The sequence below is a fragment of the Bombus impatiens genome, unplaced genomic scaffold, assembly GCF_000188095.3.
Source record: "Bombus impatiens unplaced genomic scaffold, BIMP_2.2 scf_0665, whole genome shotgun sequence".
Lineage (NCBI taxonomy): Eukaryota > Metazoa > Arthropoda > Insecta > Hymenoptera > Apidae > Bombus > Bombus impatiens.
Window position 1 is genome coordinate 612,082 of NT_177084.1, and position 17,506 is coordinate 629,587.

Here is a 17,506-nt window from a genome sequence, read left to right on the forward strand (position 1 = left end):
TGGTAGGTAATTGTTAAGTAGCGAGGAACGAAGCTCGTAATCTTGTTACCTTTGGCATCGAATGACCTGTTCTGGCATTGGTTTTGTATTTCGTTCTGATCGATAGGAATAAATATATGATGGATGTAGAAATGTAGATAAATTAAATCCAATGGATAGATACACAGTTTTCATATATGTTTTTTCCAATTTCACATTTTTCACAGTTTTTTTTTTATTGAATTCTATGGATCGTTTTCTCAACATATTTTTACACTACTGCGAGAGGATTTTTAAGTATACAAAATTCGAAGTCTAAATTTTGAAAAGTATTTTTAGAAATTTTAGATTTTTAATTTTCACGGATCCTTAAATACTTTTCCTTCGAGGAAAGTTTCTTCTTAGACTTGATACTCCGCCCGAAGATTCGGAACATTCGACGAACAAAATTTAAAATTTATATTGTAGAAAATGAGAAATTTTACATTTCCAGATACTTTGCGCCCCAAAGAAAAATTCTTTAAACTCTTTAGATTTTTTGCAAACACCTTCCAAAGATTCTCAACTTTTCGCAAACAAGATTCAACCTTCAAATTCTAAAAAGCAAATTTCCGTATTCTTAGATTCTTCTTTTTTTACATTGCAAAAAATTCTTCTTTTTTACATTGCAAACTTCGTCCAAAGATTCGAAACTTTTGTCTAACAATATCGGCAGAGAATCGAACGAACGATGCATAATTACGGGAACGATCGTACATCTCGTACGTGGCAGTGATTAAGCAACCAATTACTAATCCACCGATATACTATTCGCATAAGTAACCCCCACCCCCATGAAATAGTGTTTTTCGTTCAGTTCACGATAGTATCTGAACGCAGCTGGAGGGCGAGCCTTCAATCACGCGATTGTTCCATTAAACCGAATGTAATTAGCGCACGAACTTAATGTCCAGCTGGTTTACGAAGGGCGATTGGTACACTTAGACCGGTAGACGCGCGTTCGTGCATAGCCTCTCGGGTGATTCGTGACCCGAGACTCGATTAAGGGTGTTAGATGGCGTTAATAATGTTTTCGTGATCGGTTTAAGGAAGCGATCTCGTTTGATGAAATAGTCATGAGTCGCACACTAGGTTAATTAGGATATTGGTGATTAGAGCACGTTCGTTTCTTTCTTCGGAGGAGAAGGTTGAGGATTCGCGATATACATCACGCAAAGGAGAAATATAAATAAAATTATTGCAATAAGCAGACGATTAGCAATAGCGATGGCTAGCAGAAATAATACGAAGAAATAAATTGAGAAATTATGTTCTCGGTGCAATACTTTCTCATGTTTCAAATACTTTTATTACAATTTCTATCCGTAAAATTGTAAAAATATACAGCAATTTCTCGGTAGATAGAAATAATGAAAAGTTTATCAAAATAAATTGTGAAACGTTAATATTAAAAAAGAACATAATACTAATATTAAAAGAACGTATAAAGTAAGATATAAGAAAAGACTTATTAATTTCTAGAGAACAAAATTACACTCAAATCCTTTTGGAGCTGTTTTACCACCAACTTAAATCATCGAATGTACATACAGACAAATCATTCAAGATTTCGTAGTTCTTGCTGTCTCCTTGTTAGTATGATGTAGAGACTACAGCGTAGACTCTTAATATGCAGTATCTTGATTAAGGATAGCTGAAGAATAATGTATGAAAGGATGAGTAAGAAGATCGGATGAGGAAATGTGGGATTAGAAAGATTGGAACCAAGTCGTAGTTCTTGGTCGAAATCAAATAAATTATTCCTATTATTATAGAGTAGAATTATTTAGATTATATACAGATTAGAATATCAATTGCAGTAGATACAGAATTTCTACAATTGTTGGAAATGAAGAAATCTTTGTGCTTCAAATGACATCCAAACGTTATTCATTGTTAGTGATGTTTCGCGTGAGAGTGTGAAGCTATTAATAAAAGTCGTGCACCAAGCTGAAATTCATCGTTGAAGTGAATGACAGAGGATAACAAACATGAGAGCATTGAGGAATAAATTCGTGCTGTGCAGGCAACAGGAAGCCACCATTCCTGAGGTATATACTTAATCTTCATTCACAGCCATTAATCAATCAATTCGTCTATTTTTACATACAATATCTATCCTACACGGTCATTTATCGACTAACTCTTTCGTTTCCAATTTCGTTAAATTAAATAATACGTAACTTTTCGCAAGAAAATAAAGAAAGTTCGTTGCAACGAGATTAGACGGCCACCCCTTATATTTAATCTACAGAGTAATCAATCTACCGGTTGTATTTTTTCAAACTAAATACAATGTGATCTTCCACGCAAAGCACCAAGAATAAAAAAAGGAAAGGAGAAACTAAAGAACTGAGAATAAGGAAAACACCAAGTTCGTCATGACGAAGTTTCGAGCTCGGCCAAGAGTTATTAAACGACGACCCCTTTCCCAGAGTTTGTTCAATCGTCACGAGAACCGGCGTGAAACTCGAAACTCGAACATAGTAATTCCATTCCTATCCGGTTGCTTTGTCTGCCCATTCCACTTTCCGGGGCTCAAAAGGAACACTCGAACACACTGGTGGCCAACCCTGTAACCTTCGATCAGACATTCCTTCTGTTTTTCTCTCTGTTTCTTTCGTTTTTATTTCCTCCGTTTCTCTCCTCTCTTCCTTTCTTTGGAATTTTTCACCTGACGAACAAGCTGCTTTGATGTTCTTCAAGGTAATTACGAGTCGTCGAGAGATCGATGAGAAGTGGACGAAGCTGTTACTCGCATTATGATGTCGAGTCGTGCTGTAATTAAAGAGAGAAATGCTGGTCTTTTTATTCGGTGTTTTTTAATGGTTTTCGGCAGGGGAAAGAGATTTCGCGTGATTCTTTACGGAGATCGTTCGACCAGACGATGTTTCGAAATACATCGGTTCGCGAATGTGTTCGAACATTGTATTACAAGAAACTTTCATGTCCATATACTCGGTTAAAAATTATTTAACGCACGGACTGTTACGGTAGTTATCTAAATTTTTGTAGAACGATTAAAATACGATAAACGCGAACCAGAGAAATTTGCAGCGATGCGAATGATTTAGATAACATTGTCCGTTAGATAACGCGCTAAAATAACATGTTTCATAATTATTCCGATTAAAAGTCTGCCAGTTCTGTCAACAAATAAATCAGGCAGCAAGATCAAAATTCAATATTCATGCGATACGAACCGAGCAGTAAACTTCCATTGAGTTAATACGTGGAATTGTTTCAATTAAACGAAGGAATTGATTCTCGTTTACCGGGCCGGCACGCAGCGCGATCGAACGAGAGCCTTACACGACTCGGAAAGAAACGGAGGCGTATCGTATAATACGGTGCATGAATATTTAATCGCGCGAGAGGAGGGCGACGGCTCGATTCTCTATTACTACCTGGCCCGTCCACGTATTTAATATTCGGAATTTAAATACACGACGCGTATTACAGAAGCTCGCGCGAAACGAAAATAGAAACCGGCCTCTAATCGAAATCGATTGTTCTGCCGGCAAATATTTGTCGTAAATATTTTCTGGATGCTCGAACGATACGTCAAACGTTGCATCGACGCCACTCTTATTAGCTCTGTTTGCTTTAGTTCGCTCGTATTTGTCGCCACTCTCTCCTCGTCTACACTTCCGGTTTTCGAGAAAGTCGGCCTGAAACTAGTCCGTGTGCCCTAGTCATTTTCTCGTTTAATTATTTGCTTGTTTAAAGGTAATCACCTGTTTGTCGGCACTTTGTAGAGACATGCCGAGCATGTAATTTTATTGGTAAATCTGATAAAAATTGATACGTTTATCATATTACGATGGACATTAGAGGAAGGCGTATTTATTCAGGAAATCATATTATTGTATATAGCAAGTTGACTTGTAAATTGTACAGGTTATTATGTAATTGCGTGAATCGTGAAACGTTAAGTATCGAAGATGTTGTTATAAATACCATTTTGTTGAAATTAAAGAGAAGTTAAATTTTATAAAATCTTGCAACAGATAAATGAATTGCTCTGGTCGGCAAAGATCGATGTTCATCTTGTTCTCTTTGAATGGTGTTAACTTCTGTGCGTATTTTATTGGATGTTCGCGACAATTTTATAACGGCAGCTTTTCTCTCTCGAATTTCGAAGTCAAGTTCGTTTTCATCGTTTAATTATTATTTATCATCATGTAATGTATTTATGATATTGTCGTATTAATAATTGTAGAAATTATAATCAATTAGGGATCGAGCAAAAAGCCAATAACATGGTTATCTCGCATGCAGAAACGCAGAAATTCAAATCCCCGAACGAAAAATAATTCTACATAATATATTCAAGAATAATACGTAAGCTCGTTATCTACCTCATGAGTACGTAGAAAAGAAAAAAGAAAAGGAAAGAAATTGAGAAACGATGTTCATAGAAGTCTAACAAATTCATTCCTATGTAATCACGATCATAAGCAGCCATTAAAAAAGCGATTTCATCAAATACGTCCCCACTTTCGCCGATAATTGCATTTACCTCTGGATCGACGTAATTATCGAAATGTATTTAATACATGATCTAACAAGGCCTCTCTACTCCAAAGGAACACGTACATTAAAAAAGAAGCCACTTGCCATCTAGCAGAGGTCGATGAATAAAACATTTCGCTTCTTTCGTCTCTTTAAAGCGACTTCCATCTTTTAAAGGACACGATTCCGCGCAATATCGTTTAATACGACGAGTAACAGGTCGATAAGCGAGAGTGGGCGTTTAATTTAGATAAAAGACACTCAGGACGCGAATTAATGGCGGGCTATTAATCTATCGATCCGTGTGCCTCGTCCAACGTGGTATACGTTCGTTGGATCGTCGTTCAACGTTTGGAATACCGATAACGATAGAATTTCTCGAGCGTGAGGGAATTATCGTTGGAAAACCGACGTGCAGACGGGATCGAGTGTCTCCAGGTCCAAAGTTCACCGTTGTAATAACGTGCAGTACCAAAGACCGGAAGTACCATCAGCCGCCGTACAAAGAAGCTGCGCTGAACGACTGCATTCGTTCGCGTTTGCGCGTGTGTCTGTGCGAGATCGTCGTTTGTTCTCGAGAAATTGGCATGATCGAGCTCCAGTCGAGTCTTTCGGCTATTCAAATACGGATCACTTGGAGTTTTCTTTCAAATTTTTATTCTTTGTTGAATGAAATTTGCAATGGAGAACTTGAAGGTTCGACTTACATCGTTCGGAAAAGTGAAATTGATTAATGATTGGATGGTCAGAAGTCTTAGAACTGTCTTCCAAACTGTTATCTCGTTGATTGATGTTCGATGATTTTTTTGTTGGGTTACGTTGGAAGCTTGTGTAATTACAGAGGTAGGATTTATTCTCGTGTGATTGATCGAATCTTTTAGAATGCTTATACTCTTTGAAATATCTATGTATAATAGTACCGAATAATGTCGTAATCAAAAGACTCGATGGCTTTGGTCGGGTTGAAAGATCGCGTAATTAGAAGAATGGAATTTTCTTTATCGATTGGAGGGTTAGCTGAAATGAACGATAAAGGTCGAGTTACTTCCTATTTATGTATGTTTCTTGAATTCCTCATCTAAGCTGAGTTCACCGCACAAACTAAATTGAGTAATTCCATCGAAATGAGTCATTTTTGGAGAAAAGATATATTGATCATGTGATCTGATTAAGTACTAAAACAAAGAAGTTTTCAAACACCATAGTTGATCTTCTCAACCGTTCGAGGTATATCGAGGTTCTTGTAAGTTAATCGTATAGTCACGTACGAGAGCACGAAACACAAATCTAAATTGCTTCCAATTAACAAGCCATTGCCGCGCTCCCAATCTTCATCCCTCGATCTCGCTGAAACTCGCCGTGGCGATAAAACATGAAAAACCGCCGAGCAGCTTATCTCGCGCGATTAACTTTCGTTCAGCCGTTCGTACGACTTCCTCTCCCGGTTAAAGTTAAGCGAGTCGTGTTTCTTGCTCTTCTCTCTCTCTCTCTCTCTCTCTCTCCTCGGTCCTCTCGATTAATGTAAAAGAGGAATAATCGTGGCCGGTGTTCTTTTTTGTCCGCAGGGCGCTATTCTGACGACCATGTTGGCGACGAGGAACTTTTCCAGTAAGTATGATGCACAGGGTAAGTACCTCCGGCCCTCTTCAGCGCTTCATGGACCACGACAGACAGTACTTTTATATCTCCCATTAAATTTTTACGCCCACAACCCTACCCGACCTTATCGTCTGTCTTTATCTTTCTCTAAACGACACTATCGACTATATGTCTCTCTTTTTTCACCCTCGAACCCCTCGGTTATACATGTTTCTCTCTCTGTCTCTCTCTCTTTCTCTCTCTCTGTCTCTGTGTACCTATACTCGTTCTCTGTTTATACATTCTGTATTCTCTGTTTATATTCCAGAATTCATAACCCATAAAAACCCACCTCGTCTCTCTTCTCTCACTGCCCGTTTATTCTTCTTATAAACTCCCCCTCTTCTGTATGTATATATACATATATATTATATATTTATATTTATATATGTGTATATATTTTTATAAAGGTTCTGTTCAGCAGATCTTTCGTTCTTTTCAAGAGGTGCTTCACGACGTGGCCCCGCGCACGCACTTTTATTTCACTTATTAAAAGACACGGCCACCCTACTTGTTTTACCGAGGGTGGAGTTAACAGGCTGGATGTTTCCCCCTTTTGTTTCCACGACAAACGCCAGTGTTTACGACCCACCGCTACAATGGCAGGGCTTAATAGGGGACCCAGCCGAGGTGTTACGCACTGATTTCGGTGAAGCGTCGGACTTGATGAAAGAGGGTCCAGGAATATTTAACAGCGAGGACAGAGCTGGTTTCCCAGGGACTTCTCAATTTTTCAAGGAAATAAAACGACAGTATTTTTTATGTCTCTCTCTCTCTCTCTCTCTCTCTTTAAAGAATATTTTGAAAATGGAATTGTCGAGTAGAATGAAGATTTTATGGGAATCAGTGTGTAATACCTTGCGCTGTATATTTTGGGTAGGGGGATGTACACATCTACAGGTAGCCTTATTTCGAACGAACGGTATTCAAAATTCAGCTCAGTTTAGATTTCGATTATCGGAGAGGGATTGTAAAATCAAATTTCGGTGGAGGAATTAGAAAAGATTGGAAGGACGACGTGGAAGTAAAAAGTTATTGGTCTATTTCTTGCTGTAAAACACGGTAGTCTTTCTCCGATCGAATTCTATTAAAAATTCAGTTGAACTGAAGTTTTTCAATTACTCCAAAGGGATCGTTAAGTAAAATTTCTCGGAGGAAATTAGAGAAAATTTTCATTATGATTTGTTTGTCGTCTACTTTTTTCTTTGAATAACAGTTACTTCTCTTTCGATCGAAATCCATTGAAAATTCGGCCCAGTTTAGCCTTTCGGTTATTCGAAAGAGTCGTCGAATAAAACTTCTACAGAAAGATCGACGGAAATTAAAGAAACGTAGAGTTAAAAAATTGGATAAACAGACGTAAAATGTAGTAACGGTGGCCACGAAATGAAGCACCGCAGATCATTCCTGCTCGTGCACCGAACGAATTAGAGCCCCTTGCGTTGATCCCCGCCTCTAGACTTGAACTACCGGAGCAGCGAGATGAAATTTACCCCCCAAATCTCCCTGGAACTATTCGTTCTCATTGGCAACATCAACAAAAATTTCTCTTTTCCGTGCCCAATGCACAAATCGCTTCTCACAATCGCAATAATTCCACTGGATCGAACTCATTAGTTCTTCTTAAATACTTTCGACAAATTTCATCGTCGCTCGCTCTGCACACTAGTACAATAAATTATCATGATAATTCATTCACACATCGTGTACCTCATAGTCGATGCACTTGGCTCGCACCTCATACCCTGCAAGGACTGTGCTGCGTTATCCAGAAATTGCATCGTGTTAATAATATTTTTTTTTTATTAGTAATCTTTCTTTTTTTTTGTTTATTTCCAATAAAATTCCGACGAGAACGATCGTTTCGAAGTTCTGGGTAACGCGAATCGTCGTCACAGTGGACTCAAGCAGTTTTCTCCTCATCATATCCGAACGACGATCATCAGAGTCATGCTTCGTCGCTTCGAACCGCATTCCCAATAGCAAAAGTTCGATCAAAGTGTCAGACGATCGTTCTAACTTCCAACACTGTAAGAAAGTTTGAGCGTTTCTAACGATCCGTAAGATCTGGTGGATCACTATCAGCGAGGAATCATCGATCGTCACCAATCATTCGTTCATTTCATCGTTTGTGTTTCTTTGTATCTTTATACGTTTCGTTTACGAATCGACGCGTCGATTACGAAGTGAGAAAATCTTTGAATTTGCTCAATTCACGAAATGAACAAATTTTCCAGTTTTTTTTTTTTATTTTTAACCATCGTTTGGTACCATTGAGCCATAAGTATATAGACTATAATAATTCAGTTATATTTCAGTTAGATTATTTGAATTCTACATTTTACGCGAGAAATTCTTTATATCCTGTAAAATGCAAATTGCAACTCTAAAATTAAGTAATTCAACTCGAACTTTAGTAGATCATTTAAAATTCGATGATATCGAATGAAGGTTAAATTTAGAAAACAATTTAGCGAAAGGAAAATTCGAAAGGAAAGATATTATTTCTAGAAGATAAAATGAAAAGAAATTATAATTTGACCGATCTTCCTCGCGAATTCGCTGGATATGTAATCAGAGGAGGGAACTCAAGTATCATTTACGAGATATCGCGTGACCGTGTCGAGCACAACTGTTTAGGTCCACTGGCGAATAATGCCTACGAATGATTATTGTGCGTTTAGTATTGCTGACCATTTTGTAGCGCCTCTACTCTGTCAACGAGACATCAGTGAAATGCGTAACACAGAACCCGTGCCCCACTTTTTTTCTATTTGTCTTTGCATTCATGCCGCACATTTTGGAACGACGCGTGAAACATCCATATTTTTGAACAAAAGAAAGGAATATTCTCATCGTTCATTCATGTTCCTCATGGCAATGCCAATCGAATATTTTCTAATCTAATTCGACACTGAAATACTTGATCAAAATTATACGAATAATACTTAGTAAGTTTTAATTAGTTAAAGATGATATTGAATGTTAGAAAGTATAAAGTAATAGAGAAAAAAAAAATAAATTTCTGCTAGAAACAAAGTTCCAAAATACAAAGTATGAATATCTACTATACGCAAATACATGTCTGTATATTATGTACGTTTGTATACAAAACGATTCCCTTTTGGTATAGCCGTCTTGAATCTAGATGCTCGATATACGTATATACAAGTCATACAACGTGCCAAATGTGCATCTGGAGGCAAGTACGCGTATCTGTGACACGCGTGTACTTGCAGCCTCTCTACAAACACATCAATATTATACACTAATGTATACATCTCCAAAAGTTCCCCTAGAATGCTACGATCTTTCACCCAGAACTTAGTCGAATAGTAGATGAGCATCTTGCATCCGTAGAGATGACACCCGGAACGCGATACGAACGCCACTTTTTGCTCCCCCTCCCCCCTCCCCAAAAGACACGATTTATCACTGTCTGATTATAGAGCCTGTGTGTAATTCTGTTGATTCTCTTTTTTTTCTTTTTGTCTCGTTTACCTATTTTTTCTTATTTTTTTTTCTCAATTTTACGATCTCTTTGTCTATATATTTTTTATTGTTGCGTCTATATAATACATATATATATACCGCAAAAAATACGCAAAAGAAAAAAAAGACACATCGTCGGGGACACTTCATGCTCGAAGTAGAATCAGGTAGGACACTACAAGGGGGACAATTTGTCTGTTTTCACGTAGGCAAATACGTGTTGGTAACACGTGACAGTGAAAAATGGGTCATGGGATGATTTATGGAAAATAAACAAATATTTTTAGATTGGAATTTCTTTTTTTTTTTTTCTTGAGAATTAAGATGGATATTTGTTGGAATGAGATTCTAGGTGATATTCGGAAGGTAACGTTCGAACGTGGAATATTCGAAAGAGTAAAGATGAAAATGAAAATGCAGATTATCTTATCGCTGAAAGGAATAGCTATGTTTTATTTAACCCGAGGTTAAATTAGTTTAAGAACCGTGGAAACTACGGAAAAAAACGTGAACGTTAATTTCGTTTAATACAAGGGCAGCTTATGTTAAAAATTGAGATAGAAAGTAGCGAAAAGAATTACTTTACTAGTTTAAAGTTTAGAGGATAACTTTTTAAAAGGATAGTTGGAAATTGAAGAAAAGGATAACTCTTGCTCTAAAGACTAGCTTCATTTATTCAATGTAAAAGTACTTTACAAAGGATGATGGAAATTGAACGAAAAAATAATCATAAACTTTAACGTAATTGAATCCTTAAAAGGTTGCGGCTAAACTTAATCTAAAGGTAATATTATATTTTTCTTTGAATATTATAAAGCTTGATTATTTCAAACACTTGTTATTTCGAATTGTAAATTTAGGAAATTGAGAATTAATATTAAGATTGATACTCTAATCCCCGAATTAAATTACAGAAGATCTTTTATTTTCGAACTAAGTTACAATATTCAAATCGATAATATAAAACTCGAATTAAATTATACAAAATTTTATATTACTAATTCAAATCGCTTTTTCGAAATATTCTTCGTATAACTCGTAATAGCAGCACGTGTTATTATATTTGTATGGCTGTCTACGAATAATTTAAGGCTCGAAAGACCGATTCTAATCTAAAAGGGGAGTTCTTGTTAACAATGAAAATTCGTAACGGTTTAGAAACGAAACCGAGCGAGTTTTCTCGAGGTTTGCGTGCGAGTCGCGGCGGTTATCGCGCGAAATATCAAATACTTTCATTACCATGTAACTATTTCCTTCCTGAAGTCGGTGTAGAAACGAGAGTGACGGCCCTCGCTGCCGCGTCGTTGGCAATTTGTTTCAATTACCAACTCGAAGACAGCGAACGATCATTCGTTTCCTTTTTTTCACCTCTCGCGATCTTTTCTCCTCTATTTTACTCTTTCAATCAAGGTGCTTCAGGGCAACCAACGTATAATTAACTTCGAGGTATTGTCTTTCGAGTCTGTCGTTCGTTTTCCCGATTTCATTTCCCCGGAAGCTTAATTAAGTTTATCTAATTGCGCCGTAACTCTGCATTTCGATCTTCGATATCCTCTTTTTCTTTTTTCCTCCTTCCCTTTTTCCTAATTATTCTTTCGATGCTCCATTTCGAGAACGTTACTTTCCTTTAACGCTATCACCACCGTATTAGCGTATAATTACCATATCTAAATTTTTGCAATTAAGCAAATGTCCCACAATCTATGGTACGATGATACGTGAAAGCTTTAGATAGATTTTTCACTTTATGTTCCGAAAGCGATGTCTTAAAGAATTTTAATATCGGGCGTAATAGTATGGCGGGTAAAAGAAAGGAGGACAGTTAAATAAATAAATACCGTTGAACAATTAATTAAGATTATTTTAAAATATCGCTTTTAAAATATAAAGTAAAGGATCTTGCTGTGGAAACTTCTGCACATCACTGGCACAAGGAAAGACTCGAAATTATCGAACTTTTCTATAAATATAAAGTAAAATTAAATTATATATTGAAATTAATCAATTCTACGTCCAATTCTACGCAACAATAATAAACAAATTTAAGGGAAAAATAACTGAAAAAGAGCAAAATGATGAACATCGTTGTAACGTTACTTCGTCATCGCAGTCCGTCCCCAGGCTTCTTCACCACGATTTCTCTTATCAGCCAAATCAGCCATTAGGTCGTTCCTTCGTTCGTTCGTTCGGCCATTCGTCACAGAATCGAAGTCACAAACTTCATTCACAAATTTGACCGATTCACAAAGCACGATCATTTCAGAGAAAAGAGAATTCTACGTTTTAAAGTTTCGTCATCGCGATAGGTCGCGATCAAGAATGGCCAACGTTCGAGAGAACAATCAGCGTTTCTACGTGAACGAAACGAAACAAAGCTGCTTTCTATCCCCCAGAAAAAATTAAAACAAAAAAAGGAAAAATCGCTGGATGCATTACGTACCTCTCTCGCTTTTTCTCTCTCGAAAAACATTCATCGTTATTTCTTCCTTCAGGATCAAAGCTAAAAAACCATCTGCTTTCTCCTTCGGCTACGATCCCCGTGAGACGATCATCGATCGATCGACATTATGAATCGCGTCGTTTCATTCATGATTCTTCGATGAAATGATAAACGAAGCATTTACTCGTAGCTCGTGTTCTCTCTTCACCCTAAAATTATTTCTGCATCTTCGTCTGGCTATTGGTAATCGAAAATCGATAAGAATATAAACGAAAACGTATCCACTGGATTATTCGTGTGCTGAACGATTGAGAATTGGTCGACGATATTTACCGATGTTCGATAACCGTCTTAAACGTCGCTTCAATAAATAACAGTAGCTGTAGAAAACGTGGAAAATATTTCGTTATTTTCAAGAACGAACAGAGTCGTAGAATCTAGCCGATTTCTAGTTTCTAAAAAACGAAAGAAAAAGACGTTAACTCGAATCTCGGGAATCGTTATTAAGTGAGAGACAAATTTATAAATCGGGATTGCTTCTTATGCCCAATTAGAGTCTCCTAATTCCTCTAAATGCTCGTGCACGTGTATACCGTGGTCATCGAGTTTCTTTCTCGAGAGAATCTCTTTTTTCGATGTTCTCTCCGGCTTCACAAGATTTCGGCACGGCCTCTTGAAAATTCATCGAATCGATAAATCTCGAGGTGTCGACGAGACCCCTAAACGCCATCGGAATTTATGTGAAGGTACTTTTATATTTAACACACGTTCTCCTTTACGTGTGTACATACGTACATATATATATGTATGCATATATATATATATATATATATATATATATATATACGTAGATATATATGTATGGATAAATATAAACCAGGAACGAGTCCATAAATTTCCGAGCGGCAAAAAAGAATTCATGAATTCTGCGTCGGGAACGAATCCATGAATCTCCGAGCGAATTCGGGTTTTCCGGACGAGAGAACGCGAGCAAACGAGACCAATCGTTCTCTCTTACTCTCTCTATATAATACCTTCCTCCCTTTCTCTGTCTGTCTATATTTCTTAATCTGACTGATTTTTTTGACAAGGTAACGCGAAGTGGGTCGGAGGTGCAAGGACACACCCTTCATCTCTGAACAATATCAAAAAATTATAATAATAATAATAATAAAGAAAGAAAGCTCTTTCGACGCCTCTTAACCGAAAGAAGATGCATCTAATCGATAAACGATAAGCTGTGCTTGCACATCACTCACTCATACACATATACATATGATACACATACGTAGGAATTGGACTTACAAGGCTCTAATCGAACAACAAACGATACAGTTCGTGGGAAATTCCGATACAATCGAGTCGATCGTTCTGTTACGCTGTTCGAAACAATTAGGCCGATTCTCTGTTCGATTATTACCATCATGGTTGATTTCGATCCCCCACTACTTCTTCCTTGCATTATCCTTACCGCTAGCTGTAGCTTGAGAAGCTTGAGAAGTCGACAGATTTCCGCTGCTAACGATTTTATCGCCGCTTACGACACGCGTGTAAAATTTCTATGTTAGAATTTCTGTGGCACGTAATGACGAAGATGCAGTGGGGGAATTTAGCCTTGAATTATGATTGATGAATACCGAATCGGAGGATCGAGCCGGCTACGAAATTTCTAGAATGGAATATTTCTAAGAACGTCTTCTAGAAATGTCAATATTTCTAACAATAGATTTTTAAAATAAAAATATGTCGAGTGACAAAATCTTCCATTAGAAAAAATTATCGATGCAGCTAGATTTTAATAGAAAGATCTGAATGATTCAAGAGCATTACATAGAATATATACAGTTAATTAATAAATCAAAGATTTAGAAATCCATAGGAAAATTGTCTACATTTTAGAGAGAAAAAAAATACCATTTGTTTGTTTGTTCGTGGAAAAATTATCCCGAAATTAAAGGAACGAGATTTTCCTCGGTCTGAGTCGGAATGGAAACAATTTGCAAATTATTTCGCGAGAATAAGGTGATTTCTAAACGAACAATTTCAGAACGAGACTCGAGACAGGAATGTTCCGCACGAACAATCGTTCTCGCGTCGCATTTGGCATGGCTGCGCTTTCTGCTTCGCTTTCTTTTTTATTTCGTTTCACGCCTGCTTCTCCGCTGTCTAGCCCCGTTGCTCGCATTTCTTATCAACGGAAAGGCAGCACGGCGGAAAGGGTCGTTTTCACACCAAACGTCCGTTTACGAGGTTCCTTCGCGTCGAGGCAACGAGTTTCCGCTCGATTTCTGACAGAGACCTCCTCCCTTTAAGTTTTAAAACTTTCCGAAGAACCGATGAAAATTCCATTTCGAAACTTTATCTATATTTCACGAATACCTGGTGGAAGTGTTATTTCCCATTATATCCCTCCGCGTTCACATATAGGAGACATAAGCTTCTACAAAGATATGATAGAAACTATTTTTAGAAAATTTAATGCGTACAATTTCATTTCTATGAATTTTATTTTTGATAAAATAATCTAATAATAACCAGTATCTCTTTTTGCTATTTAATTTATTTGTATCATTTTTTCTTTTCTACTTCATTTGTTTAAGTACATAATCCTCTTACTTAATAAGAAAAGAACATATAACGATGTTTTGAAATCAATTAAATATTTACGCCTATTACGTGAATGATAAAGTCTCGATCAGTATCATAAGAAGTATACCTTAACTTTGTTTCAATCTCCAAACCAAAACAAGTACGATATTAATAGGATGTTTAACTATATTGATTAATACTACTACAAGAATTAATCCTTCACAGGCAAATTGGGTTTATATGCGAGTCTTTTTGTTTATTGGCTAATCCTTCAAAAAATCGAAGAACATCTCGACGTACTTCTCAAAGCTTTGTCATTAAAATGAAAATTCAGAGGAAAAAAGTTCAAGATAGTAACAAATTCAATTTTCGTGTCTACGGACAATTATACAAGTGCCTTATATATGCTCCTAACAATCATACGCGATATTATATTTATTATATGTTATATCCTTGACGTTACTTCACTGGTAATACCAATTACACGATACTAACCGTAATAACGTAGTAAAAAACAGCACATTAAAATAAAGGAAAGGATAAAATCATAGGAAACGGCGAGACGGTGTTGCCTCGGCGGAAGCGAAGCCTGGTGGCGGAAGTAGATAAGAACACCGTGCGGACCGCGTGGAAGTCGTGAGGTTTCCGGTAACTCGAGTTCAACCCCGAAAGTACTCGGATATTATACGCCAGGGAGGAGTTTCGTTCGTTATATTTATACTAACGTCGGAACCGAGTGCCCTCCATCCTTTCCCGCCATTTTTCCTCCCAACATTTCCCAGCGGTAAATTATCCAAGAGGCGCGTACAAGAACGATTCGCCTTCTTCGAGGCGACTCGCACATTCGCAATAATTGCGTCCATTCGCGTGATTCAATTTTTCTTTTCGCCCTTCGTGACGAGAGGGCGGAAAGAATCGCGCGTTTTCGCCACTGTTATTTCCCAGGTTCCTATCTACGTACAAATGTTTTTCCTTAGTTTTCATTGAAAAAAATGGGAGCACCGGTGAAGCCCGTGAAAGCTTCCGGATAACGGCCGTTTCAATTCGGGTTGAGCAATGAATTTTGGATAGGATGGGAGGGAAGGCGCTCGTTGGAAGGTGGAAGCAAGGTTAAGGGGTGTTCTTTTTTTTATGAGTTAGGGGAGTGGTTAGGATACGCCTCGTAGAAGCTTTCGGAAACCACCATGCTCCCACCGACGAGTTACCATAAATTGACACTCACCGATGAATTCTTTAGCATGATATTCCTATCAACCAGTTGTTTTAGGAGAATTGCGTTTTTGTTATCCGCAGGGCAAATGAACTGTTGTATTATTTATCGTGGAATGGCTCGACCATGAAAACTGTAGTAGATAGCAATTTATCGTGATTTAAATTACGGGGCAGGATTGTTCTTTAATGTCCATTTAATCCATCACCATTGTAGTTAATATTGCTTGAAGTAATTTATGAATAATTTGATCAACTGGCTATGGTATTTTTGTAGCGGACTAGGATAGCTACGTTTTTATCGTAATATCAATCGACGAAAAAGAGTATCGGCTTATGGTAACTCGAATCATGAAAAGGTACATTACCTGAAAGTATCATTTAATCGATTAATGTTGCAATTAATATTACTTGAAGTAATTAATAATTCATTTGATCAAATAATTGTATTATTTCAGAAGTAGATTAATTGTAACACCTTTGAGTAATTCAAGCAAAACTTTCCGTTAAAGCATCACTTAATCGGTTGTAATTATTTTGAGGTGCTCAACGATTAATTTGGTCAACGATCGATAGCACTTGGTTCCACAATTTACACCGCGAACAAGCTGAGAAATACAGTAATGTAAACCACGAGGAATATATTACACAGATAAAGCTATCGAAAGTTAATCTTTGATAAAAGCGCCTTCATCGGACACGTACTATGACACGAATTATACAGCAACTAAAAATCGAATAGAAAACCGCCAAAGAACTGGCCTGTCGATCCTAACTCGCCACGACACCATCGCAAAAATGTTCTACCCCCGAAAAACGAAAATATTTCGACACGCAAACGCACGCCGCTCTGCATGCAAATTATGGTACCATTATTCTTTTCTTTCTTTTCTGTTCCCTGTTTCTTTCGTTTTTGTGAAACGTTGCGACGCTTCGCTGGCACGGAACGAAGCCGAGCTCTCGAGAGGAGCCATCAGAAGGTAAAGACGAGAGGACCATTGTTTTTTTTATTTCCCTTTCTCCTGGCACCGATACGTCGTCTTGAGAGCATCGGCAGAGTTGCTCCAATTTTGTCTGATCACGATATTTGTCTCGCATGCAGAACACGATGCACTGTTTTAACGTTCTACACCATAAAACCCTGTGAAAAACCATTCTCCTTCACTCTCTCATGTTTTCTGTCCTGTTCCTTTCTTCTGCGTCTTCTTTCATCTTTGTCTCTTCTTCTTCTTCTTCGTTTCTCCTGTGCGGTCTGCATCCATCTTCTATCTAGCTTCTGCTGCCTCTGGAAAGTTAGATTACTTGATCTGTTACTTAGTTAAGATCTAATAATCATCTAAGATTATTTCTTGTCTGTCTTTCAAAGTCCCCTGCCTGACGAATCTTTTGGAAACGTGGAACTGTGATTAGATAGCATGGACGATTGGATAGAGGATCTTCTTGTTGTAGATGACCAGATCGATGTAACGATAGAAGTCAATTGAATCGCTTCTTTTTTTGAATTTTAACCCTTTCGTGATCGATGAGTAGAATGAGTAGAATATAGATAATAAAAATATTTCTTTTCCATGAAAACAATCTTATTTTTAGTTCGCGAAATACTGT

General features: G+C 37.4%; 1 protein-coding gene across 36 annotated transcripts in view; it reads left to right on the top strand.

Moving 5' to 3' along the window:
- LOC100745387 (calcium/calmodulin-dependent protein kinase type II alpha chain) overlaps positions 1 to 17,506 on the top strand; it is a 146,834-nt gene that overhangs the window by 91,343 nt on the left and 37,985 nt on the right. For 21 of the 36 annotated variants that reach the window (XM_012389824.2, XM_024370098.2, XM_024370099.2 and 18 more), the window contains exon 10: positions 6,099 to 6,159. In XM_012389824.2, the coding sequence (XP_012245247.1) occupies positions 6,099 to 6,159 (61 nt within the window). The remainder of the gene's footprint in view (positions 1 to 6,098; positions 6,160 to 17,506) is intronic. The other 15 variants (XM_024370101.2, XM_012389837.2, XM_003492215.3 and 12 more) reach the window with 1 other exon arrangement.